General features: G+C 46.1%; 1 protein-coding gene across 5 annotated transcripts in view; it reads right to left on the minus strand.

Annotated features, from left to right (window-relative positions):
* The window catches only part of BICRAL (BICRA like chromatin remodeling complex associated protein), a 102,140-nt gene that overhangs the window by 13,692 nt on the left and 64,395 nt on the right, over positions 1 to 24,053 (minus strand). For 2 of the 5 annotated variants that reach the window (XM_058662673.1, XM_058662664.1), the window contains exons 3-7: positions 21,330 to 21,452; positions 19,938 to 19,983; positions 19,490 to 19,538; positions 19,333 to 19,401; positions 16,233 to 17,912 (exon numbers count right to left, since the gene is read on the minus strand). In XM_058662673.1, the coding sequence (XP_058518656.1) occupies positions 16,233 to 17,912; positions 19,333 to 19,401; positions 19,490 to 19,538; positions 19,938 to 19,983; positions 21,330 to 21,342 (1,857 nt within the window). In that variant the 5' untranslated portion in view covers positions 21,343 to 21,452. Of the gene's footprint in view, positions 1 to 16,232; positions 17,913 to 19,332; positions 19,402 to 19,489; positions 19,539 to 19,937; positions 20,543 to 20,827; positions 20,935 to 21,329; positions 21,453 to 24,053 lie in introns of those variants that run through there. The other 3 variants (XM_058662686.1, XM_058662678.1, XM_058662657.1) reach the window with 3 other exon arrangements.

Consider the following 24,053-nt stretch of genomic DNA (forward strand, 5'->3'; position numbering starts at 1 on the left):
TTCAGATCAGTCCAGCTCTGGTCATTATAGCCATGTGGGGAGTGAACCAGTGGATGAAGATCTCTCTCTGTCTCTTCTCTCTTTAACTCTCTCTGCCTTTCAAATAATAATAATAATAATAATAATAATAATAATAATAAAAACAGTATTTAACAGTATTTTTTTCACCATAAGAATCTTATTCAGCTAATGGACATACATCTTCAAAATGTTATTGCTACATTAAATCTCTTCTCTATTTCAATATTACAGCTGTTGAATACACTTTTTGAACTTCTATTCCCCAAAGACAAGATTTTCACTTTTTGGTTGACAGTTTAATATCTAAGTTCAATTTGGTCATCCACAGGGAGCTAAAACACTACCAAAAACCTGCAGAAAAGACTCCTCAACCATTCAGTGACTGTAACCGAGCACGGATGACTTCCCAGAGTTCCAGTCTTGTTTCTATCCTAAGTACTTTGAGGGTTCTGCAGCTATGAACCACAGCCGATTTAAATTTCAGCCACCTCACCACTTGAGCCATTCCCAAACCAGCAAACAGAAATTACAGAGTGTATTTTTTTTTTTTCAGTGAATGTCTATCCATTTGTTTGTGGGAAATAACAAGAATGTGAAAACTGGGATTGCCATGGTAGCTCAGCAGGCTAGTCCTCCAACATCAAGCCCTGGCATCCCATTTAGGTGCCGGTTCATGTCCTGGCTATTTCACTTCTCATCCAGCTCCCTGTCTGTGGCCTGGGAAAGCAGTCAAAGACTGCCCAAAGCCTTGGGACCCTGCATTCACGTGGGAGACCCAGAGGAGGCTCTTGGTTTCAGATTGGCTCAGCTCCAGTCATTGTGGTCATTTGGGGAGTGAACCAGCGAACGGAAGACCTTTCTCTACTTCTTTCTGTAAACCTGCCTTTTAAAAAGAAACAAATCTTAAAAAGAAAAAAAGAAAGTGAAAACTACCCTCTTAACTTTTGAAGAACTTTTGGACCTCGAGCCTCAGGGTTAGCCAATAGCACACCGTTTCCAGGGTAAGGATCACCACTGGAGGCCTTTCAGAGTCACAGCCCTTCGCTTCTCTTTCACTGCATATCCCCTGTAAGTGTGGATGCCTGTAAGGCTAACACCACATCCGACAGGCATTGTGTCTCTGGATTCCACTGCTTCAGCAACAGATGCTACCAGCAAGGATAGAGAAATAGGACCAAGAGCAACTGTGTGGAAACCGAGGTCTGGTTGTCCACACCTGCAAGGCTGAAGGCGCCCCCAGTACTTGAGTTTGTCTGCCACCTGATCTGGGTGCACATTCGCAGGAAGCTCAGACTGAAGTGGATATACTTGACTGCTGGCACTTTGACACAAGTGTTCCAAGTTGGCATCTTTTTTTTTTTTTAAAGATTTATTTTATTTTCATTACAAAGTCAGATATACAGAGAGGAGGAGAGACAGAGAGGAAGATCTTCCGTCCAATGACTCGCTCCCCAAGTGACCACAACGGCCGGTGCTGCGCCGATCTGAAGCCAGGAGCCAGGAACTTTCTCCAGCTCTCCCATGCGGGTGTAGGGTCCCAATGCATTGGGCCATCCTCAACTGCTTTCCCAGGCCACAAACAGGGAGCAGGATGGGAAAGCAAGGCCGCTGGGATTAGAACTGGCGCCCATATGGGATCTTGGGTGTGCAAGGCAAGGACTTTAACCACTAGGCCATGGCACCGGGCCCCCAAGTTGGCATCTTAATGGCCCTACCAAATACCCACTCTTTTTTTTTTTAAAGATTTATTTATTTATTTTTTTAAGATTTATTTTATTTTTATTACAAAGTCAGATATACAGAGAGGAGGAGAGATAGAGAGGAAGTGGAGCTGCCGGGATTAGAACCGGCGCCCATATGGGATCCCGGGGTGTTCAAGGCAAGGACTTTAGCCGCTAGGCCACGCCGCCGGGCCCCAAATACCCACTCTTGAATCCATTCAAACAGATCTTAGCACCAGTCTACCAGAAATGGCCACATCCAGCAGGTGGAACATCTGCGGGGTTCTAGTCTACCCCAGCAATACCATCAACCAACTTGATGTGAGTGATATCTACAGACTACTTCATCCACAGCAGCTGATCACACAACCTGTGGAAGTTCCCATGCAGCATCTGTCACAAGGGATCACACTCTGGGCCACAAAACTGAGCAAAACTGAAATAGGAGCCACACCCTATCTGTTCTCAGAGCTCAATGAATTTGAAATAGAAATTAATAACAAAGCATAAATATTCCCAACACTCTAAAATTAAGCAACACAGTTCTAAATAACACAGCAGTCAAAGAAATCTCAAGAGAAATTTCAATATGAATGCAGCTTCTTGGGGCGTGCATTTGGTGTGGTGGCTGCAACGCTGTTTCTGATGCCTGCATCCCACATCAGAGTGCTTGGGGTCAAGGCTGGGGTCAAGGCCTTCATTCCACATCAGAGTGCTTGGGGTAAATCCGGCTCACCCTTGCTTTCAGCCTCTGGCGTTTGCACCCCTGTAGAAGGCAGGTGATGGCTCACGTGGTTGGATCCCTGCCACCCATGAAGAAGAACTGGTTAGGGACCCAGGCTCCCAGCTTTGGCCTGGCTCAGTCCCAGCTGTTGCAGGCAAACAGAAGTACAGGCAAATGGAAGACTTCTGTCTCTTTGCCTTTCAAATAAATAGTGATTTAAACAAACTACAACCTATCAAAATGTATGATAGAAAAAAAAGCCCCATAGGGAGAGAATTTACAGTGATCAATTCCTGTATTAGAAAACAAAGAGGGGGAAGGATAAAGTGTCTCGGTGGATTATACTACTGCATGTCACATGAGACAAAGTGCTTGTTTGAACTGCAGTTACTCCACTTGAGATCTGGCTCCCCGCTAATGCACCTTCCAGGTACAAGATGGTGGCTCAGGTGCTTGGGTCCCTGCCACCCATGTGGGCGATCCCGGGGGAGCTTCTGGCTTTGACCTGGCCCACGTCTGGTTACCACGCCACTGGGGAATGAACCAGCAGATGGGTGATCTTTTCTTCTCTCCTTCTGCATCACTCTGCCTTTCAGATGGATAAATCTTTCAAAAAGTGAGAGGATAATAAGGGAAAAAGTGAACAACTTGGTCTACATATTTGACAACCTAGATGAAATGGATTGATTCCTTGAATGATATAACCTGTTGAAACTTACACAATCACAAAAGACTATCTGAATAGGTTTGCAGTCATTAAAACATTGAATCAATAGTAACCTTCCTAAACCAAAAGCACCAGTGGCCTGGGAAAGTAGTGGAGGATGGCTCAGGGCCTTGGGCTCCTGCACCCGTGTGGGAGACCTGGAGGAAGCACCCGGTTCACGGCTTCAGTTCAGTCCAGCTCTGGCCTGTAGGGCCACTTTAGGGGTGAACCAGCACATGGAGGAGTTCTTTCTCTCTGTAACTCTGGCTTTCAAGTAAAATAAATAAGCTAGGTACCCACTTGGGATTCCTGCACCCTGTACAGGGGTGCCTGTTATTTCAGCTATTCTTTTCCTACTTTAGCCTCCTGTTGACACACACTTCATGTACAGCAGGTACTGGGATCCCTGCCAATTGCATTGGAAACCTGCACTGATTTCTGGGCTCTTGGCTTTGTCCAGGCTCAGCCCTAGCTGTTACAGAAATCTGGAGAGTAAACCAATGGATGGAAAACCTCTTTCTCTCTAGGTCTGTCTGCCTTTCGAACAAATGAAAAACAAACACAAGTTTAAAAAAGAGAGAGATCAGAAACAAATGAAATGAAAAGATCAAAACAAAAATATACACGTCTTAATACAAAGAAAGACTACAAAGTATGTTATCTTCCGGAGGGAAGTTACGAGCATGCAGCCCATTTTCCTGAAAGCTGTCTCTGGTCATTGCCATACTTCCCTGAATGCCTCCCCAGCCCACTGCAATCTGGCACCTGTACCCATCACTCCGTGGACACCTGCCTGGCCTAGGTCCTGAGCCGCCTTTTAATTGCTAAGTCTACCAGAACCCTCCCAGCCCTTCCCTCTGCTGTCTTCCCGGTGGTCCTTGTGCCCCCACTCCTTCCCTCCTGCTTGCAGTGCAGCGCTCTCTTTCCTAGCCTCCAGGTAGCGCAGTCCTATGGGCTTTACTCTTCGCCTCCAGGGCCTCCCCGCTCACTGTGGACGCCTCTTGTTGGGTCCATCATTGGCATGCTGAAACTCTCAGGGTTCTCTTCTGGCTATCTTTTCTTCTCCATCAACACACTCTACCCGGTAAACTTCAACTGCTCCCTCTGCTCTGAAACAATCTATGTGCTGATGGAACAATCCCACTTCAACCCCTATTCTTGTTCCAAGTTTCAGTGTATAGTATGAGAAGTGTAAAGTTGGAAAACTATGAGCAAACTTACCTTTTATTTTTTCATGCATTTTTTGAACTACTCTTCTACAGCTGTTTATCATCCAACAGTCTGGTTCTTCTACAGGCATCTCAGTCTTGACAAATGTATCCTATGCTAAACTCAGTCCCTTCATACCAACACCTCTCCATTTTTCCATATCCGTGAACCTGGCTTACTCTTCCTCTGTGGTTGATCAATCCCAAGTTCTCTGTAACCCAATTGTATCAACATCTTTCATGTGTCACCGTCTCCATAGCTACCACCGCTAGCATGGGTCTTCATTGCTTCCAGCCTAGACTCTCAACCTAAGGAAAGCCTTCAAACAATTTCCTCACCTCGCTGACACACGCTTTCCTTCCTTCCCAACCCCACCGTCTCCTCTTTCTCTGGGCTTTGCCCCCTCCTGGGATACTCATCATCTAGACCCTTTCCCAAGATTACTGATCTTCCTCTGCAGATCTCAACGAACACTTCCCTGACCATCTCATCTGAGCTAGACGCCTCAGCTTCCAGCCTGGTACTCTTTTTTTTTTTTTTTAAAGATTTATTTATTTTTATTGGAAAATCAGATATACAGAGAGGAAGAGAGACAGAGAGGAAGATCTGTCCAATGATTCATGCCCCAAGTGGCTGCAATGACCGGAACACAGCCAATCCAAAGCCAGATTCTCCTCCTCCAGGTCTCCCACGAGGGTGCAGGGTTCCAAGGCTTTGGGCCGTCCCCGACTGCAGCTAAAGTCCACACCTTGTACGCACCGGGATCCCATACGGAAACCGGTTCTAATCCCAGCGGCTCCACTTCCCATCCAGCTCCCTGCTTGTGGGCTGGGAATGCAGTCAGGGACGGCCCAAAGCCTTGGGACCCTGCACCCGCGTGGGAGACCTGGAAGAGGCTCCTGGCTTTGGATTGGCTCAGCTCCAGCCATTGCAGCCACTTGGGGAGTGAACCATCAGACAGAAGACCTTCCTCTCTGTCTCTCCTCCTCTCTGTATATCTGCCTTTCCAATCAAAATAAATAAATGTTTAAAAAAACACATACTCATTGTAAATGCGTATTATGAAAAAGTATGCACAGATTTCAAATATGTACCAGAATCAACTTAATCTTCTTTTATTATTCCTTTAACATGTGTTCTGTTTGTTTCTTTTATTTTTTTATTTATTTATTATTTATTTATTATTTATTTTTTAACATGTGTTCTTTATTCATTTAAGAAACACAGGCAGTTCTCCACCCTATGGGTTTACTTTCCAAATATCTGTAAGACTGGAGTTAGGCCAGAACGAAGCTAGGAACCTAAACCTTAATCCAGGTATCCCGCCTGGGTAGCAGGGACGAAAGTACCTGCGCAACCTCCTATATCAGCAGGCAGCTAGTCCTGGGGAGCAGAGCAAGGCCTTGAAGCCAGGCACTCGGACGGGGGGATATGGGTATTCAAACCTGCACTTCAAACACTAGGCCAAACCCCTACCTGCAGATATAGCTTTTAATTCTATTTTTCTTTTCTTTTTAAAAAATATTTATTGGGCCTGGCATGGTGGCCTAGCAGCTAAAGTCCTCGCCTTAAAAGCCCTGGGATCCCATATGGGCGCCGGTTCTAATTCCGGCAGCTCCACTTCCCATCCAGCTCCCTGCTTGTGGCCTGGGAAAGCAGTCGAGGACAGCCCAATGCATTGGGACTCTGCACCCGCGTGGGAGACCCGGAAGAGGTTCCTGGTTCCCGGCTTCGGATTGGCGCGCATCGGCCCGTTGCGGCTCACTTGGGGAGTGAATCATCGGACGGAAGATCTTCCTTTCTGTCTCTCCTCCTCTGTGTATATCTGGCTGTAATAAAATGAATAAATCTTTAAAAAAATTATTTTATTTATGTTTTAATTGCAAAGTCAAATATACAGAGAGGAGGAGAGACAGAGAGGAAGATCTTCCATCTGATGACTCACTCCCTAAGTGACCACAACGGCCAGTGCTGTGCCGATCTGAAGCCAGGAGCCAGGAACTTCCTCCAGCTCTCGCATGCGGTGCAGGGTCCCAAGGCTTTGGGCCATCCCTGACTGCTTTCCCAGGCCACAAGCAGGGAGCTGGATGGGAAGTGGAGCTGCCGGGATTAGAACTGGCACCCATATGGGATCCAGCACATTCAAAGCGAGGACTTTAGCTGCTAGGCCATGGTGCTGGGCCCTTAATTCTACTCTTCTATGAAGTTTATCAAGTACTCTTGTGTATCTATAGTGAACAGTACAAATAAAAAGTCTTAACAGCCACGGAGGTGATCAGATACTGGAAAAGGTTGTGTTCTTTTAGGGGCACTTGTTGGAACCTGAATTAGGGGACTTTAGATTTCTTACATATTTTGATTGAAAAGGGGTATTGACAGAGAGAAGAACACGCAGAGAGATGGATCTTCCATCTGCTGGTTCACTCTTCAAGTGGCTGTAACAGCTATAACTGAGCTGCTCTGAAGCCAGGAGCCAGGAACTTCTCCTGGGTCTCCCACGTGGGTGCAGGTCCCAAGGCCTTGGACCGTCCTCTACTGCTTTCCTAGGCCACAAGCAGCGAGCTGGATAGGAAGCAGAGCAGCCAGGACACAAACAGGTGACCATATGGGATGCTGGGTTTGGAGGTAAAGAATTAGTCACTAGAGCCATTATGCTGAGCCTGAGGGGAAGACTTTGGGGAGGATGGAAAGGACATCATTGAATGCTATTAGTGAACAGTACACCCAGCCTACACGGAAACACGTGGCTGGATCACCCAGCTCCTGGGAGGGTTTCTCAGTGGAGAATTTTTGCACTTTCTCTCCTGTAAGAATGGCAAGTCTTGGATTATGTGGTTTAGGTTTTCAGGCAAATGTTTTAGGAGGGTTAACGTGGTGGCAATGCACCTTTAAAAGAGTTCGAAGTCAGATGAATCACCCAGGCGATGGTTACAGTTGTGTAATTAGGAGACGCCAGGCGGGAATAGCTGTTGAAATCATCTACCCCAGTGCTTCTCCATCCTGGCTGCACATTACAGTCACCCGGGGAGCTTTTGAAAAATGCTGAGGCCTAAAGCTCTCTCTGTAGACTGTTTAAATCAGAATTTATGGGGGTAAGTTCTAGGCATCCATATTTTTAAAAAGCTCCCCAGGTGGTTCTAATTGCACAGCAAGCGTTCTTCATTGGAAAGCAGCATGCTGGGGCTCAGAGCTCAGGAGGTGAGCCGACATCACAGAACTCCTGCTACTCCATTGTATCCCAATCCCTCTTAAAGTCTGTCTAGTGGCTAAATCCTACCTGGCATCCACTGGGACCCCATATGGGTGCCAGTTCATGTCCTGGTAACTGCACTACCAATCCAGGTCACTGCTGTGAGGCCTGGGAAAGCAGTGGAGGAGCCTGGAGTTCCTCTGAGTCTCCCATGTGGGTGCAGGGTCCCAAAGCTTTGGGCCATCCTCTACTGCTTTCCCAGACCACAAGCAAGGAGCTAGATGGGAAGTGGAGCATGCAGGACACGAACCAGCACCCATATGGTGTCCTGGTGTACACAAGGCAAGAACTTTAGCCACTAGGCTATTGCGCAGGTCCAAGAAGGAAACTTTTTATTGTGGTATACACCTTTCTATGCCATTTGACTTTTCAAATCAAATGAATGCATTACCTATGCTGAAACAACTGTTATTAATATTAAGACTTCATAGCATCAAAATTTGCTGAGTCATATTTTCCCACTAGACAAACACCAAAGACCTCTTTCTGATAATGTCAGTTTTGTTCATTACAATGTTATGAGATTTACAGAGAATTTACATAGAAATCATATAGCAAAAAGAGTAACTACATGTTTTTCTGGAAGTGCTCAGGGTAGACCATTTAAAGACTATCCTGAAACTGATATTGCACCCCAGGCCAGGCTCCCCGACTCCATGACCCCTTACACTTCTCATGGCACTTGAGAGAATATGACTGAGCGAGAGTTCTCAGTACCTGCTCATGTAAAATGCCGCACAGGGGCGGGAGGTTAGCTAGCTGTTAAGACACTGGTTAAGATGCTACCGCCCACCAGTGGAGCACCTAGGTATGACATCCTGCTCCAGCTCCTGACTCCAGCTTTCTGCTCTGTAGACCTTAGGAGGCAGTGGTGACAGCTCAAGTGATTTTATTTCTGGGGCCAGTGTTGTGTGTTAACTGACAACTGTAGAGCCAGCATTGCACCAGCTAAAATCTTGGCTGTTCCACTTCTGATCCAACTTCCTGTAAATGTGCTTTGGAAAGCAACAGAGAATGGCCCAAGTGCTTTGGCCCCTGTACCCATGTGGGAGACCCAGAGGATGCTCCTGGCTCCTGGCTTTGGCCTGGCTTAGACAATTTTGGCCATCTGGGGAGTAAACTGGCAGGTGGAAGGTTTCTGCCTTTTCTTCTATCTTTCAAACACACAAGGAAGTAAACCTTTTAAACTTGAGAAAGCTAGGACATTAAATACACCCAGTAATTGGGTTTCTGTGGCTCATGTGGGAAACATGGATTGCGTTCCCAGTTTCTGGCTATGGCCTGTTCGAGGCCAGGCAGTTACAGTAATATAAGGCGTGAACCAGCAGACAGGAGCTTGCTTGCTCATTCACTTTCTAGTTCCTATAATAATAACAATAATAATAACAACAATAATTGAAGAGAGGAATCATAACAAATTATTTGGAAACTGTCAGTGTAGACTTCTTGCTACCTTTGAAAATTTTGGGAGTAAGACAGGTTGTTTGCCCATCAAAGCATTATTTAGTAAATAGCTAAAAAATTTAAAAAGGAAATGATTATATTGTGGCTGATTAGCAACTATTCATTATAAAAATAAATTAGAACAATGCATAGCGATATAAAATGACCCTCAGTTTATGAAATAACTAAAAGTATTTACTATATGTTGCAGAAATAAAGGGACTTCAAAAAGTCTGTGGAGGAGCTGATGACGTGGCACAGCAGGTCAAGTCTGCAATGCCAGTGACCCCAATGCGTGCTGCTTCAGGTCCTGGCTGCTCTGCTTCTGACCTGGCGCCCTGCTCATGACCTGGGAAAGCAGCAGATAGTCCAAGTGCCTGGGGCCTGGCAACCCACGTGGGAGACCTGGAGGAAGTTCCAGGATCCTGGTTTCAGAATTACCCAGAACTGGCCATTGTGGTCACTTACAGAGTGTACCAGTGGATGGAAGATTTCTCCTTCTCTCTCCATCTCCTCTGCCTATCCCCAAACCCTGCAACTTGGTCTATCAAATAAAGTAAGTAAATAAATAAAAATAATTAAAAGCTAAACTGAGTTTTATGTAAAAAAATGTTAAAATCCTTGCATAATTTTTTTCATCTTCTGCATTTTCCATGAGCTTCTACAAGATTTCATGACTGGGGGCTCCATGCTGGCTGTCTCCAGGGCGACAGACAGAACCCAGCAACAGTGGAACCTCTGGCAGGAAACTGGAATCTGGCAGAAAGACTGTGCCCTCTGATCCATTGTTGGAAGTGTTTCACATTTTTTGCCAGTGACATGGTTATTACTTATGGTTAGGAAATGCATGGGTATATATATCATATATATATATGAAATATTTATTTATTTTTATTGGAAAGGCAGATATACAGAGAGGAGAGACAGAGGAAGGTCTTCTGTTTGATGACTCACTCCCCAGGCGGCTGCAAAGGCTGGAGCTGAGCCAATCTGAAGCTAGGAGCCAGAAGCCCTTCCAGGTCTCCCACATGGGTGCAGGATCCCAAGGCTTTGGGTCGTCCCCGACTGCTTTCCCAGGCCACAAGCAGGGAGCTGGATGGCAAGCGGGGCTGCTGGGATTAGAACTGGTTTCCATATGGGATCCCGGAGTGTTCAAGGTGAGGACTTTAAATGCTATGCTATCGCGCTGGGCCCATGGGTATGTTTTGATAAATGGTATCCAGGCATTACCTCTTTTACAAAGGGCATTTTTAATTCAGAAGGAAGCATGGATAAGATATAATAATTCTACTAGCAACAGAATTGCTGCTACGGTACTCCCCCTTATTCACAGAGAATATGTTCTCAGATCCCCAATGAGTGCCTGCAAGTAGACAACACTGAACTTAGTCTTGTCTGTACTTCATTCCTTTATAGACACAGCAATGAAAAAGCTTAATTCATAAGTTAGGCACAGTAAAAGATGAACAATTCATGATGTTATATCCCCCATCACAGTGTCTGGGTTTGATGCCCACCTTCAGTTTCCGAATCTACCTTCCCTGCCAAAGCACACCCTGGAAGGCAGCAGTAATGGCCACAGTACTGACAACACTGGTAATAGCACTCCATGGTAAAGTTGCCAGCACTGTCACTGCTGTGTTTTGGGGCCATTACGAGGTCAAGCAAAGGTGACCTGAACAAAAGCACTGTAATACAGCAACACTGCATGTGATAATCCAGAGATCTGAGTAACCAGCATGTAGGTGGCATGACAAACGGTGAGTCACAGCATGCAGCAAAGTGTACCACGGGGTGAGACTTCATCATGCTGCTCAGAAGGCTGTGCCACTGAAAATTTATGATCGACTCCGAGAAAATTTCATTTAATATTTTTGGACTGTTGTTGAGTTAATAGAAATAACAGAGAATGGCCTTACGTGGTATGCTAGTGGTTGAGGTCCTTGCCTTGCACGCACCAGAACCTCATGTGATGCTGGTTCGTGTTCTAATGGCCCCACTTCCCATCCAGCTTGTGGCCTGGGAAAGCAGTCGAGGACAGCCTGGGGCCTTAGGACCCTGCACCCACGTGGGAGACCCTGAGGAAGCTCCTGGCTCCTGGCTTCAGACCAGCTCAGCTCTTGCTGTTGTGGCCATTTGGGGAGTGAACTAGTGGATGGAGGATCTTTCTGTCTCTTCTCGATGTAAATCTGACTTCCACTAAAAATAAATAAATCTAAAATGAATAAATAGGCATCAGACAGCAAAAGCACAGATAAGGAGAAAACACTGTAGTGCATTCTTACCTAATCAAATTTGAGTGTTTCATAAACAAGAGGGTTTTCAGTTTTCAATTTCTAATTCATTACACTGTCTCTCCCATGATTTTTCTGAGAGTGTAAACATTTGTTTATATAACAGTCTAGTCTTAATGAAGCACTTCCATCAGAAGACTGTGCTTTTTCAAATCCAGGAGCCAAGAGCTTCATCTGGGTCACCCAGGGTGGCAGGGGCCCAGCTACTGTGGACCATCTTTCACTGCTTTGACTAGGTCACCAGAGGAGCTGGATCACAAGGGGAGCATCCAGGATTCAAACCAATTGCTTTATGGGATGCTGGCATCTTTAGGAGGCAGCTTAACTTACCATAACACAATGAAACACTTTCAAATAGCTATGAAGCACTTTGTCATATGCAATCTTTTCCCTAATAAAAGACATTTGGGCTTTAAGAAAATTTTTTTCAATCAAGGTAAAGATAAATATGTATAGGATACTACGTTTTAACTAAGAAAGGCTAAGAATATGTGTATGTGTTCATTTGTGTGAAAACCAATACAGGGAAAATTAACAAGAAATGTGAGGGGCTGAGTAAGAAGCAGTGCTTAAGCCTGGCCCAGGTCCACTTTCTGTGTAGCCCTGGCTGTGGGCCTACAGAAATAGTTCAAGCATTTGTAAGAAACTACAAAAAAAGAAAAATCAGCAAGAAAGACGGAGAAAGAATCCTACAACAAAACAGATAAAAATGAAAAAAACTATAAACAAAGAGCAAAATCCTATCAAGGGAAGAAAAAAAGCAATTAGCCCAAGTAACTTGTTTTTACAGATTTATTTGAAAGGCAGAGTTACAGAAAAAGACAGCATGGGAAATGGGGTTGAGGGAGAAATCCTCCATCTACTGGTTCACTCTCCAAAAGGCCACAAAGGCCAAGGCTTCACCAGGCAGAAGCAGGGAGCCGGGAACCCCGTCCCAGTACCCCCCAATGGGTGGCAGAGGCCCAGGTACTAACCCAAATCACAGAATGTTTTTGTTGTTGTTGTGTCCATTTTATTTGAAAGGCACAGGGTGAGACAGAAGTCTTTGGTCTGTTTGGTTATTCCCCAAAGGCCTGAACAGCCAGGGGCTGGGCCAGGCTGAAGCCAGGAGCCCATAACTCCGTTCAGGTCTCTGATAAGGGTGACAAAGACTCAAGCACTTGAACATCATCTGCTGCAATCCAGGGTGAGCATTAGTAGGAAGCTGGATTGGAAGTGGAACAGCTGGAACTCAAATGATGCAGATGTCCCAAACAGCGGCTTAATCATTGTACCAAACACAATTCCTCAGGTAAAATTTTGTGTATAAATCTCTAGGCAAATGACAAAGTCTAATTAGTAGCCTTATTTTTCACAGTTGTGGATGAACAATTTTGGTTTTTAAAGATTTTATTTTTATTAGAAAGTCAGATTTACAGAGAGAAAGAGAGACAGAAAGATCTTCTGTTCACTGGTTCATTTCCCAAAGGGCCGCAACAGACGGAGCTGTGCCAATCTGAAGCCAGGAGTTGGGAGCTTCCTCTGGGTCTCTCACATGGGCACAGGGTCCCAAGGCTTTGAGCTGTCTTCTACTGGTTTCCCAGACTACAAGCAGAGAGCTAGATGAGAAGTGAAACAGCTGGGACATGAACTGGTGTCCATATGGAATCCTGGTGCATGCAAGGCAAGGACTTAGCCACTAGGCCATCACACTGGGCCTGTGGATGAGCAATTTTAAAACTATTTTGCCTGTACTCTAGGACTGAGCAAAATGAATAACTATACTGAACAAGCAGTTATAGAATGGAAAAGAGGGAGGCCTGCATATGAACTCAAATTTTTAAAAAATATGTGTGGGGCCCAGCGCCATAGCGTAGCGGTCAAAGTCCTCGCCTTGAACGTGCCCGGGATCCCATATGAGCGCCGGTTCTAATCCCGGCAACCCTGCTTCCCATCCAGCTCCCTGCTTGTGGCCTGGGAAAGCAGTAGAGGAAGCCCGTGGCCTTGGGACCCTGTACCTGCATGGGAGACTTAGAAGAGCTCCTGGCTTCGGATTGGCTCAGCTCCAGCCGTTGTGGTCGCTTGGGGAGTGAACCATTGGACGGAAGATCTTCCTCTCTGTCTCTCCTCTCTGTATATCTGCCTTTCCAATGAAAATAAAATAAATCTTTAAAAAAACCTTTAAAAACAAAAAACAACAAAAAAATTAAATTTATGTGGATTTTTTGAAGGTTTTTTTTTTAGATTTATTTATTTGTTTTTGGATAGGTAGATTTACCCAGATAAGGAGAGACAGAGAGAAAAATCTTCCATCTGTTGGCTCACTTCCCAAGTTGCTGCAATGGCTGGAGCTGAGCTGATCCGAAGCCAGGAGCTTCCTCCGTGAGCCAGGAGCCTCCTCCAGGTCTCCCATGTGGGTATAGGGTCCCAAGGCCTTGGGCTGTCCTCAACTGCTTCCTTAAGTCACAAGCAGCGAGCTGGAAGGTAAGTGGAGCAGCCAGAACACAAACTGATGCTCATTTGGGATCACAGCGCGTGCTAGGTAATGACTTTAGCCATTCGGCTACCACAATGGGATCTCAACTCACAATTTTAATTAGAGATTGACAGATGTCTTAATAGCTACAGACATTAGTTCCATATCAACATATACATTTCTTGGCTGAGATGGTCTCAGGATCAATGAAGAAACAGTTCTCTACTAGAAGGATCAAGGCTCCTTGAAAAAATGGATTGTTTCTGAGACAGAAACTGAGGGAAACTGAGAGATCAATACAGAACATGTTGTTTTGCCAGCAATGAAAGGAAACGCTCAAAGTATGACGGAGACATGTCAGGGAGAGGAGCAGTCAATCTGGAGGGATGCCTGTTGGCCAAATGTAGGTCAATCTGAGCACCACATAAATGACTGTAACAGTTTATAACCCATTGAATAAATAAGAATTTACAAGTCCATACTGATTTAAAGAAATACATCCAGAGAGGAGGAAGGTAAAGCCCTTCCCTAGAGCAGAATAACAGACAGTAAATGCAGAAAACACTACAAAACTAGAAAATCTATTTGGACACCATCACAGTCATAGCTTCCTGATACAGATCAACTTAAAAGGTTTATGCAAAACTTCGGAAACTTGTGATGTGGAGGTCAAAGGCAGTGGAAAGGGACAACTGGGGAAGGTAGAGCCTGAGTCGGAGTAGGGTATGCAGTGAGTGCTCCTGGGTGGGCAGCAGAGCTGGCTGAACTGAGAGACAAACTTAGAACCAGGGGGAGTTGAAGGGTTAGCGGAGAGGAGTCCAGGACTGATGCTGATGGCCACCGGGGACCATTTGCAGCAACACAATCTTCACTTGGTTTTATCAATACCCACAGCAATCTACCTGTACAACAGCACAATAAAACCAGGTATGGGCACTTGACCAGATAAAGTGCCCCAAATCTTCCCCTTTACTAGAGAACTGAAAGTCTGTGGGGAAGAAAATTACAAGACAAGTTCATTCTGGTGCAAACAGCATAAAATCCATGCACATGAGGGACCTGCAAAAAATTTGCTGAAAATGTTCATTGTGAAAAATTGCACATGAATTTTAAAAATCCCTTGTGCAAAAAAAAACTTTAAAAAAGATTTATTTATTTATTTGAAAGACAGAGCTACAGAGAGAGAGAGAGAGAGATCTTCCACTCTGTGGTTCACTCTCCAAATAGCCACAATGGTCAGAGCTAGGCAAGTCTGAAGCCAAGAGCCTGGAGCTGCCTTCAGGCTTCCCATGCGGGTTCAGGGGCCTAAGCACTTGGGTCATCTTCCACTGCTTTCCCAGGCCACAAGCAGGGAGCTGGATGGAAAGTGGAGCTGCCGGGATTAGAACCGGTGACCTTATGGGATCCTGGGCGTGTGAAAGGCAAGGACCTTAACCACTACACTATCGTGCAGGGCCCAAATACATTTATTTTTAAATTCTATTTTCTTATGACTTTTAAAAAATAAATTTATTTGAAAGGCAGACTGATAGAGAGAGAGAAAAAACTTTCCATCTACTGGTTAACTTCCTGAAGCCAGGAGCCAAGAACTCCATTCTGGGTCTCCAAAACAAATGACAGGGCAAGTACTTGACCATCCTCTGCGAGCCAGGTAAGGCTCTGTGGCACATGCGCAGTCCAAGTGACCGTTTCGTCTACCGCAATGCCCACTTTGTCTGTGACCTTTCTGAAGTACCCTGGCATATGGCTTACAGTTGGCCAGTCACTCAGTGTGTCCCCCAGGAAGCAAGCACAACACCTCCGTGAGGCCTACCGCCACATGACGTAGTGGCCTACACACTATGTAAATGAATAATCTCAAAGAAGGCTTCACTTTATATGCTCATAATACATTTACCAAGTAAGCACAAAAGCTCTTCAAAAAGTTTGTGGAAGGAATGAATGAAAAGGTCAGTTTACTTTGCCACCCCTCCCCCCCAAATTTGAAACTCACACAAAAAGTGTTTCATAAAATGCATTTTCCCATGCATTTTTAGAAGATCCTCTTGTAGTAGGCAAGGAGTGGCTCAAACTGAGTATTTGCTACTCGCCAGAGAGCATCCCAAGTGCTCGGTGTAGATTCTCTGCACCCTTCTGGAAACTCCATGGGATGTGAGCACTGCCGTCCCCATATCAGGGATGAAGAACAGCAAGTCAATAGGCTTCGTGCCATGAAGCTTAGACTCAAACTCAAGGCTGTGACTGCATAGTCCTCTAAATCTTAGCACTGTGGTTTTTTTTTTTTTAATTAATTGCAAGTTGAAAAATTTCAGTTAATAAAGTAGGAGTCAAGGCTGGAAATTACACTCTAGTGAAATACACTTTGCATTTTTCCATTCTGCAAACATTTGTACGCAATGAGGGCATTACCTGGCAGAAGAACTGCTGCTGGCTTCCCGTTCCTGGCGTGGTACTGAAGGTGCTGGTAGGCTTGGAAGAAGAAACCGGAAGACGGTGAGACACGCTGACTGGTACAGGAGTCCGGTTTGGCTGGGGCAGCTGATCCCCTGTGAAGTTCGATCCTGATGCCGCCGACTGCACTGCAGAACCCACACTGGGATGAGCAGTGCTGGCCGAGCTGACAGCAGGGAACCGACTAGGTCCCGACATGCTCGTGGCCGAAGCCATGGTGGTGAAGCCGGGTCTTCCTTGGGAAACGTTGCTCTGCCCAGGCGACAGGTGTAGCACAGTCGGCGAGGCCTGCTGCAAGGGCATCTGTCCTCCCACGATCTGAGGAGAGGCGTGATTGACAATGACTGGACTTGCAGACGTGGCAAACGTCTGACCGGATACAAGCTGGACGGCTGCATTCTGGTTGTTAAGCATCTGTCCGGAGTATGGTTGGTTGGTCCTGAGCATGTTGGAAGAAGTCCTGTTCAACATGACATGCTCTGAGGCCACTGGGCCAGAAAGGAGCTGGGAGGGTTGAGTCTGAACCAATTGCCCATTTATAGTCTGGACATGGTGGACCGAGTTGGAACTGACGGAAAGGCTTGTAGGGATGAGGAACTGACTTTGGGGTGCGTGAGGCTGGCCCATGGGGGAATGGATCACAATGCTGCCCCCAGTGCTGCTCACAGCCTGTGAGGTGACCGGCTTTCTTGTGTTCTGTTGGTTGACGATGTTCACAGACATGTGTGGACCAACTCCAGAGCCCTGGGGTGAGTTTGCAGAGGCAAAAGAGATCCCTTGTTGTACATGGTGCTGCTGAATTCCCAGATTGTTTACATTATATGTGCTCTGCTGGCCCATCTGGATCGGCTTTGGCTGGATGTTCACTGGAACTTTATTTGAATTTGGTGCGAGACCCCTTTGTATGATGATGTTATGTACAGGTAAAGAGGTTTGAAAGTTTGTGCTGTTAAATGGAACAGTGACGGGCTGTGCTACTGGGCTGGAGCTGGAGTTCCCAAACAAGGAGTTGCCGTTCGGAGTCTGTCTGTGAACCAGAAGCCCGCCACTCACATTGGAGGGGGCCTGCTGCCCACTGCCCTTCAATATGATTTGAGATCCATCTAGGTTATTAATAGTCATCATGGAAGGTTGATTAGCAAACGACCCAATTAATTGTATTTGACCAGAACCACTAATTTGATTGCTGTTAGACAGGTGCTGGCTGGGAACACTGATGCCCACGTGCTGCATGAAGCCATGCTGCACACCCACCGTATTGCTGGCAAACGATGCTCCAACAGGCACATGCGTCACCCCGATAGGCTGCAGCGTCTGACCTGAGTAATTAGAAACATTAGAAGCCTGAGTAAAGGATGCTGATGAAGAAGGGTGAAGCTGAGCTTGTGCAAACTGCTGGCTCGAACCTATACTGGCATCCAAGTATGCCTCTTCTGCCAATGTCTGTTCTGTGATATTGGCCTCCTGCAGGGATTTCTGGAGAATGTCGAAAGGTTGGTCCTCACTGAGATCGGGAAGAGGAGAAGACTCAAGTTCATCTTCAAGAAACTGAAGGCTACTTGAAAGTGGCAGTCCATCACTGGGCCCTTCTCCAAGCTGGTTGCTCACACCTTTGAGGGACGACTTAGGGTCAGCATTCTACAAGAATAAGCAGCATGTTACATGGCACAGTCAACCAGCCAAAGAGCTGCATTAAAAACCCAGTCTCCCTGTTGAGGACAAGTAACCCACAGCAATTAAAAGTTCCCAGTAAATGCATATTGAACAAAAGCAGTCTCAAAAGTTAGAATGAATACTCACAGGGATGCAGGAGAGTTAATAAGCAAAAATCATTACTGTTAAGGGATAGGTTAAATACTTTCAGAGCTCAGTGATTCACACACGCTGCTATTACTTGTTCAAAGCACATGTCAGAAACACTCTTGATTCATAAACATAACAAAAAATTAGTGCCATGCTTTTAAAGGAACTCTTGCCTTAATGTCTTGCAGGATACCACCTGGCTCACTTCCCACGCACTCAATGGAAGGATTCTGCATTCCCAAAATCTCTGTACTACTGCCCATTTGACAGATTAGGGAAATAAAGGTCCTAAGGCAGATGGCATGCTAGCATTCACTGGGCACAAGTGATTTCGATCAGTCCATCACTCTTTAATCTTGACTCAGTCCAGGCTGAACTCCCCTGTCCCCTGGGCCAGATTTCTTGTCCAGATGCTCCTAGATTTTGAGAATATGGCTTGAGGGGCCAGCGTTGTGGCATATAGGAAAAATGCCACTGCTGGTTTTTGTCTTGGCTGTTCTACTTCAATCCAGTTCCCTGCTAAGTGCACCTGGGAAGAGCAGCAGACGATGGGCCTCTGCTACCCCACGCAGGACACCCAGATGAAGACCACAGCTCCTGGCTTGGCCTGGCTCAGCACTGGCCATGTGGCAACCTGTAGAGTAAACCAGCAAATGGAAGACTGATTTCTCTCTAACTCTGATTTTCAAATCAAGCAGGCAATCAATCAGTCTGTCTGTTTTTTTAAAGAATACAGTTCTAGCACCTGGAGCCCTGGGTTAGAATCCTACCTCTATAGCTCATGAGTATGTAATGCTGGGCCAAGTAACAACCACCTTGGGCTTTTGTTTTCTTATCCATAGCTCTGGACAATAACAGAACTAACTTGATGGAATTAATATGAGTGCCAAGCACATACTAAATACTCAATAAATGTCAGTTAATCCCTTTCTTTGTCATTTAAGATGAAAATTATTTGTAAGTTAAGAATTTTTTCTTTCAAGCTGCAGAGTACTAAGGCTCAAAACATTCTAATACACTTTCCCAGGCAGGTTATAACAGTTATGAGTCATGAGAAAGAAGGCTGAAATCTCAGGAGAAGGACAAAGTAAAATCTCACACTAAGTTAAAAGAAAAATGATGACATAAGTCAATTAGATTTTTTTCTCGTGTAAGTTGCCAAAGACAAGGTGAAGATTCTTATTATGACACAAAGGCCAGGAGAGCCTCAGTTTTCCAGGCACAAAACACAAGACATGTGGCTTCCAATACTCACACTAGAGTTGGCAAATATTGAATTTGAATTGGCTGCAGGGTATCCTGTGTTAGTCAAGTCATCGTTGCTCTGCGAAGGCACAAATGCAGGAAAGTGGTTACAGGAACTGCAGAGAAGGGACAACACGGATGTCTGTGGGGTCCTAAGTGCTACTTACAGATTTATTACTAGGTCCGTGCAGAAAATAGTTCAATGCTTGTGGGTCTCTAGAGAAGAGAAGAGGGGAAAACACCGTTACCTAGGTTTACACCCATTTTGCTCCGAGTGAAAAGTAAAGAACATATGAGCTTGAGTAAAGTCCTGCCTGAGTTCTAAAAGAGGTTCCCTAATACTTGCTGCTTTATTTTTGTCTTGATGCTGCTTCATTTCCAATTCTCCCTCATAGCTGCCTCTCAGCATTTGTTAGAAAATAAATTTAATGAAAGATTATTCAATCATGAAGTATGTCCTATATCAGTCCCTGTCTCTTTGCTTCCCTGTTATATCTGTGCTGATTACTTACTTAAAAAAGAAAAAGCCCACCAGGTTTGATATGGTTATTTGAGTTTTAGTTCAGCAAACCTCCCACATCTGACTGAGGTTGGGTTTTAGAAAGAGCACCTTACCCAATAAGATCAAGGAGACACGAGTCATCATCATCATCCATGACAACTACAGAGAAAAAGAAGAGGAGAGCCGGGTTCAGAAAAGCAGGCTGAGGCTGCCAGTGGCACTGCAACACCACAGCACAGCTCCCGCTCAGCTGGCAAGCCACCATGGTGTGCCTGCAGCTTTCGCCTCTTAGTTGTTCATCAGGAACGTGATGTTTACCATTTTGTGCTTGTTTGGGAGCTAGAGTATTCCACTGATTTTTTTCTTTTAATTGTAAAGAAATCCTTAACTTACAAACTGGGAAAGAACTTAGACAAATAACAGAGAACTGGCAACAACCTCCGTCACTTGCAGATTCTCCAGGGGGCGGTAAACCAGGACCAGCAACTTCCTCCAACACCCCAGGACCCAGGCAGAAACCATATTTTTTTTTTTCTTTTTGTTTCAGAGACAATCTCAAGGGTTCAGAGGTTTCTCAACATGGTAAGCAACCTAAAGTCCTTGCTGCATATTGCCTACCTTCCACGGGGACAATCAGGCAGGTTCTCCCTGCTCCTTGACACCAAGAGGAGGCCCTTGGCTCCAGGCCATTGCTGCAGCCTCTGCCCCCTCTCTTTGACCCTGTCCTCCTGTCCCGAGGTCCTCCTTGGCAGCAGTACTGCCACTAGCCAGTGGCAAAGAATAAATAGTTCACATCCCAACACCAGAATGTTTCAAGGAGAAAATCACCACCAAAAGTTTCCTCCCGCTCCAGGCCCCAAGTTCCCTTGCCCCCATCCTTCCCCCACCCCCCAGCCAGCAACAGCATCGGGCTCCAGGAGGGTGGTGACTGTGCTTTGGCTGAAAAACAACCACCGTCCATGTTCCAAGAGTAGTTCTCCCCGCTGAGATCCGGTCAACTTACACTAGTGATCCGACACCTGGCAACACTGCTTCGCACCCATTTCGAGCCATGCGTGGAATAATTTACATCACGGAATGCCAGAGCCAAGAGTTCTGGAGCAGTTGGAAAGGGCAGTTGTGAACGGCAGTTGGACGGAGGAATGAAATCCTGAAGAGGTGCCCAGAATTGGGACACGCCCGAAGCAGCCAGACGGGATCATCTCTGCTCAATGTGTATGTGTGTATGTGTGTGTGTTTTTCCTGTTAAAACTGCCATCTCCTCTCAGTTCCCTCTAACACCCATTACAGATTGACTCCTGCCAAGTGGAAGGTCACTCGCTTTCCTCGGCAAGCCTCTGACAGGGTAAGTATTCCCCGAGTGTGAGACCTTCCTGTTGCTGGAGGAGTTTGCTCAGCTGCTGAATGATCTGGGAAAAAGCAGTCCATGTTGAGTGAAGCCCAGAGCAGAGGAGGGTGGATAGGTGTGAGTGGAGGGAGAGAGAGGGGAAGGGGAGGGAGCTTACCAAAAGATAGCATCCTGAGCTGGCCCTACAGGGAGCAGCTGGTGTGAGATCTGCTTCTGGGGACTCCAACGTGGAGCTACTTAGGGCATGCGTGGGGTACCAGCACATCAGGACTTTTGGGAACTAAAGATGGGACAGGAAGGACAATCAGGAAGGCACACATCAGCCCGATCTCCTGGGACCTCTGTAGGAGTCTTCGGGTGAACCCCATCACTGAACACGGTGGGCTGGCCTCGGCCACACTGCATGAGTATCTGTGCCTGTCTCCCAGACATCACAATCACACAGAGTAACTGAACCTCTCAAGTGGATAGTATTTCTTTACTTCAACATGACCACTTAAAGGGAGCTCTATGGCAGCCTTGGTAAATTGTAAAGCATTCAGCTGTCTCTGGAACAAACCAGTTAATAAAAATGGAAGTGAAAGACAGTCTACACAGAAGACCACCGCCACTCTGCCGGCCTTCCTCCCCGCTTTGCACCCCTTATTCCATTGGTTAACAAGGGGTTCACAAATCACCTTGTTGGAGTATCACCACCACTGGTCCTTTCAAGCACAGAGAACATTTACTGTCCCAAAGTTCAAAGTGATAACCACTTCCTAAGCAGCCCAAATAAAAGAGTTAGAACACTGAAAAGTCATCAGGCAGCTTCTGATACACTAAATCACACAGGCTGGGCAAACGGCTTGATTTCAGAGACTACTCCTTGGAAAGATCCAGCCAACGCATCCACATAATCAGGAGATCCACAAAGGGACCTCCTCCTTTAGCAACGCCCTGCCCTCACCCCATAGAATTCCACAAGGCTTCCCCCCACCCCCAAATGGTTTCAATGGCTGAAGTTCAGCCGATCTGAAGCCAGAAGCCAGAAACTTCTTCCAGGTCTCCCAAGAGGGTAAAGGGTCCCAAGGCTTTGGGCTGTCCTTGGTTGCTTTCCCAGGTTGCAAGCAGGGAGCTAGATGGAAAGTGGAGCAGCTGGGACATGAATTGGCACCATATGGGATGCCCGAGCTATAGGTGGAGGATTTAGTACCTGAGCCATCACACCAGTCCCAGGATCTGGTGACTGTGTGAGCTCTGCTGAGCCCTGCAACAGCTGGGACATCACTGTCCTGGACTCTCAGCTACTATCTTAAAATGAGAACAGCAGAGGCTGGCGTTGTGGGTCAGCAAGCTGATCATCTAGTTGCAACCCTGGCATCCCATAGAGGCACTAGTTCTAGTTCCAGCTGCTCACTTCCCATCCAGCACACTGTTAATGGAAAAGCAGTGGTCACTGGTCCCCTGTACCTATGTGGGAGATTGGAAGGGAAGCTCCTGCCTCTGGATCGGTCCAGCTCCAGCCACTAGGGACATTTGGGGAGTGAAAGAGCAGAGGGAGGATCTCTCTGTGTGTCTCCTCTCTTTTTAACTTTGCCTTTCAAATTTAAAAAAAAATATTAAAAAGTTAACTGGAAGAAAGGATAACCTTAATAATGCACAAGGAAATGTCAGAGAGTATTTTTTTTAAGATTTATTGATTTTCATTGGAAAGTCAGATATACAGAGAGGAGGGGAGATAAAGAGGAAGATTTTCTGACTGTTGACTCATTCCCCAAGCTGCCGCAATGGCTGGTCCTGTGCTGATTCGAAGCCAGGAGCCAGGAGCTTCCTCCAATTCTCCCACATGGGTGCAGGGTCCCAAGGCTTTGGGCCGACCTCAACTGTTTCCCAGGCTATAAGCAGGGAGTCGGATATGAAACGGGGTTACAGGGCACAAACCAATGTCCATATGGGATCCCGAGGTATGCAAAGTGAGGACTTTAGCCACTAGGCTACCGTGTCAGGCCCATTTAAAAAATAGTTATTTATTTTTATTGCAAAGTTAGATATACAGAGAGGAGGATAGACAGAGAGGAAGATCTTCCGTCCGATGATTCACTCCCTAGCAGACCGCAATGGCTGGAGCTGTACCGATCCAAAGCCAGGAGCCAGGAACCTCCTCCGGTTCTTCCACGTGGGTGTAGGATCCCAGGGCTTTGGGCCATCCTCAACTGCTTTCCCAGGCCACAGACAGAGAGCTGGATGGGAAGCAGGGCTGCCGGGATTAGAACTGGTGCCCATATGGGATCCTGGTGTGTGCAAGGTGAGGACGTTAGCTGCTAGGCCACTACATCAGGACCAAGAGAGTAGTTTTTTAAACAATGATCTTAGAGTGTGGAAATTCCAAATACATCGCAACCCTTAGAAGTCCTGAAAAACTGGGAAATTCCATACCATAAAACTTCAGACTTTTTGAGTAACATCCTATATCAGCATCTCTGTAGCTGAGTTCCTGCCACCCATGTGGGAGACATGGAGTGAATTCAAAACTCCTGGCTTTGGTCTGGCCCTTAGCAGCTGTTGTGGAGAGTAAAACCAGTAAATAGAAAATTTCTCTCTCTTTCCCTCTGTACTTCATTTTTTTTTTTTGTACCTTTCAAATAAATAAAGTAAATGAATAAATGAGAATCTTAATTCTTAAAACATTTAAAATTCCATATGATGGGGCCCAGTGAGGTAGCCTAGAACTAAAGTCCTCACCTTGCACGCCCCAGATTCCCATATGGTCGCTGGTTCTAATCCTGGCAGCCCTGCTTCCCATCCAGCTCCCTGTTGTGGCCTGGGAAGGCAGTCGAGGGTGGCCCAAAGCCTTGGGACCCTGCATTCGGGTGGAGACCTGGAAGGGGCTCCGCCCTCTGGG

Source organism: Ochotona princeps, chromosome 1, assembly GCF_030435755.1.
Source record: "Ochotona princeps isolate mOchPri1 chromosome 1, mOchPri1.hap1, whole genome shotgun sequence".
Classification (NCBI taxonomy): domain Eukaryota; kingdom Metazoa; phylum Chordata; class Mammalia; order Lagomorpha; family Ochotonidae; genus Ochotona; species Ochotona princeps.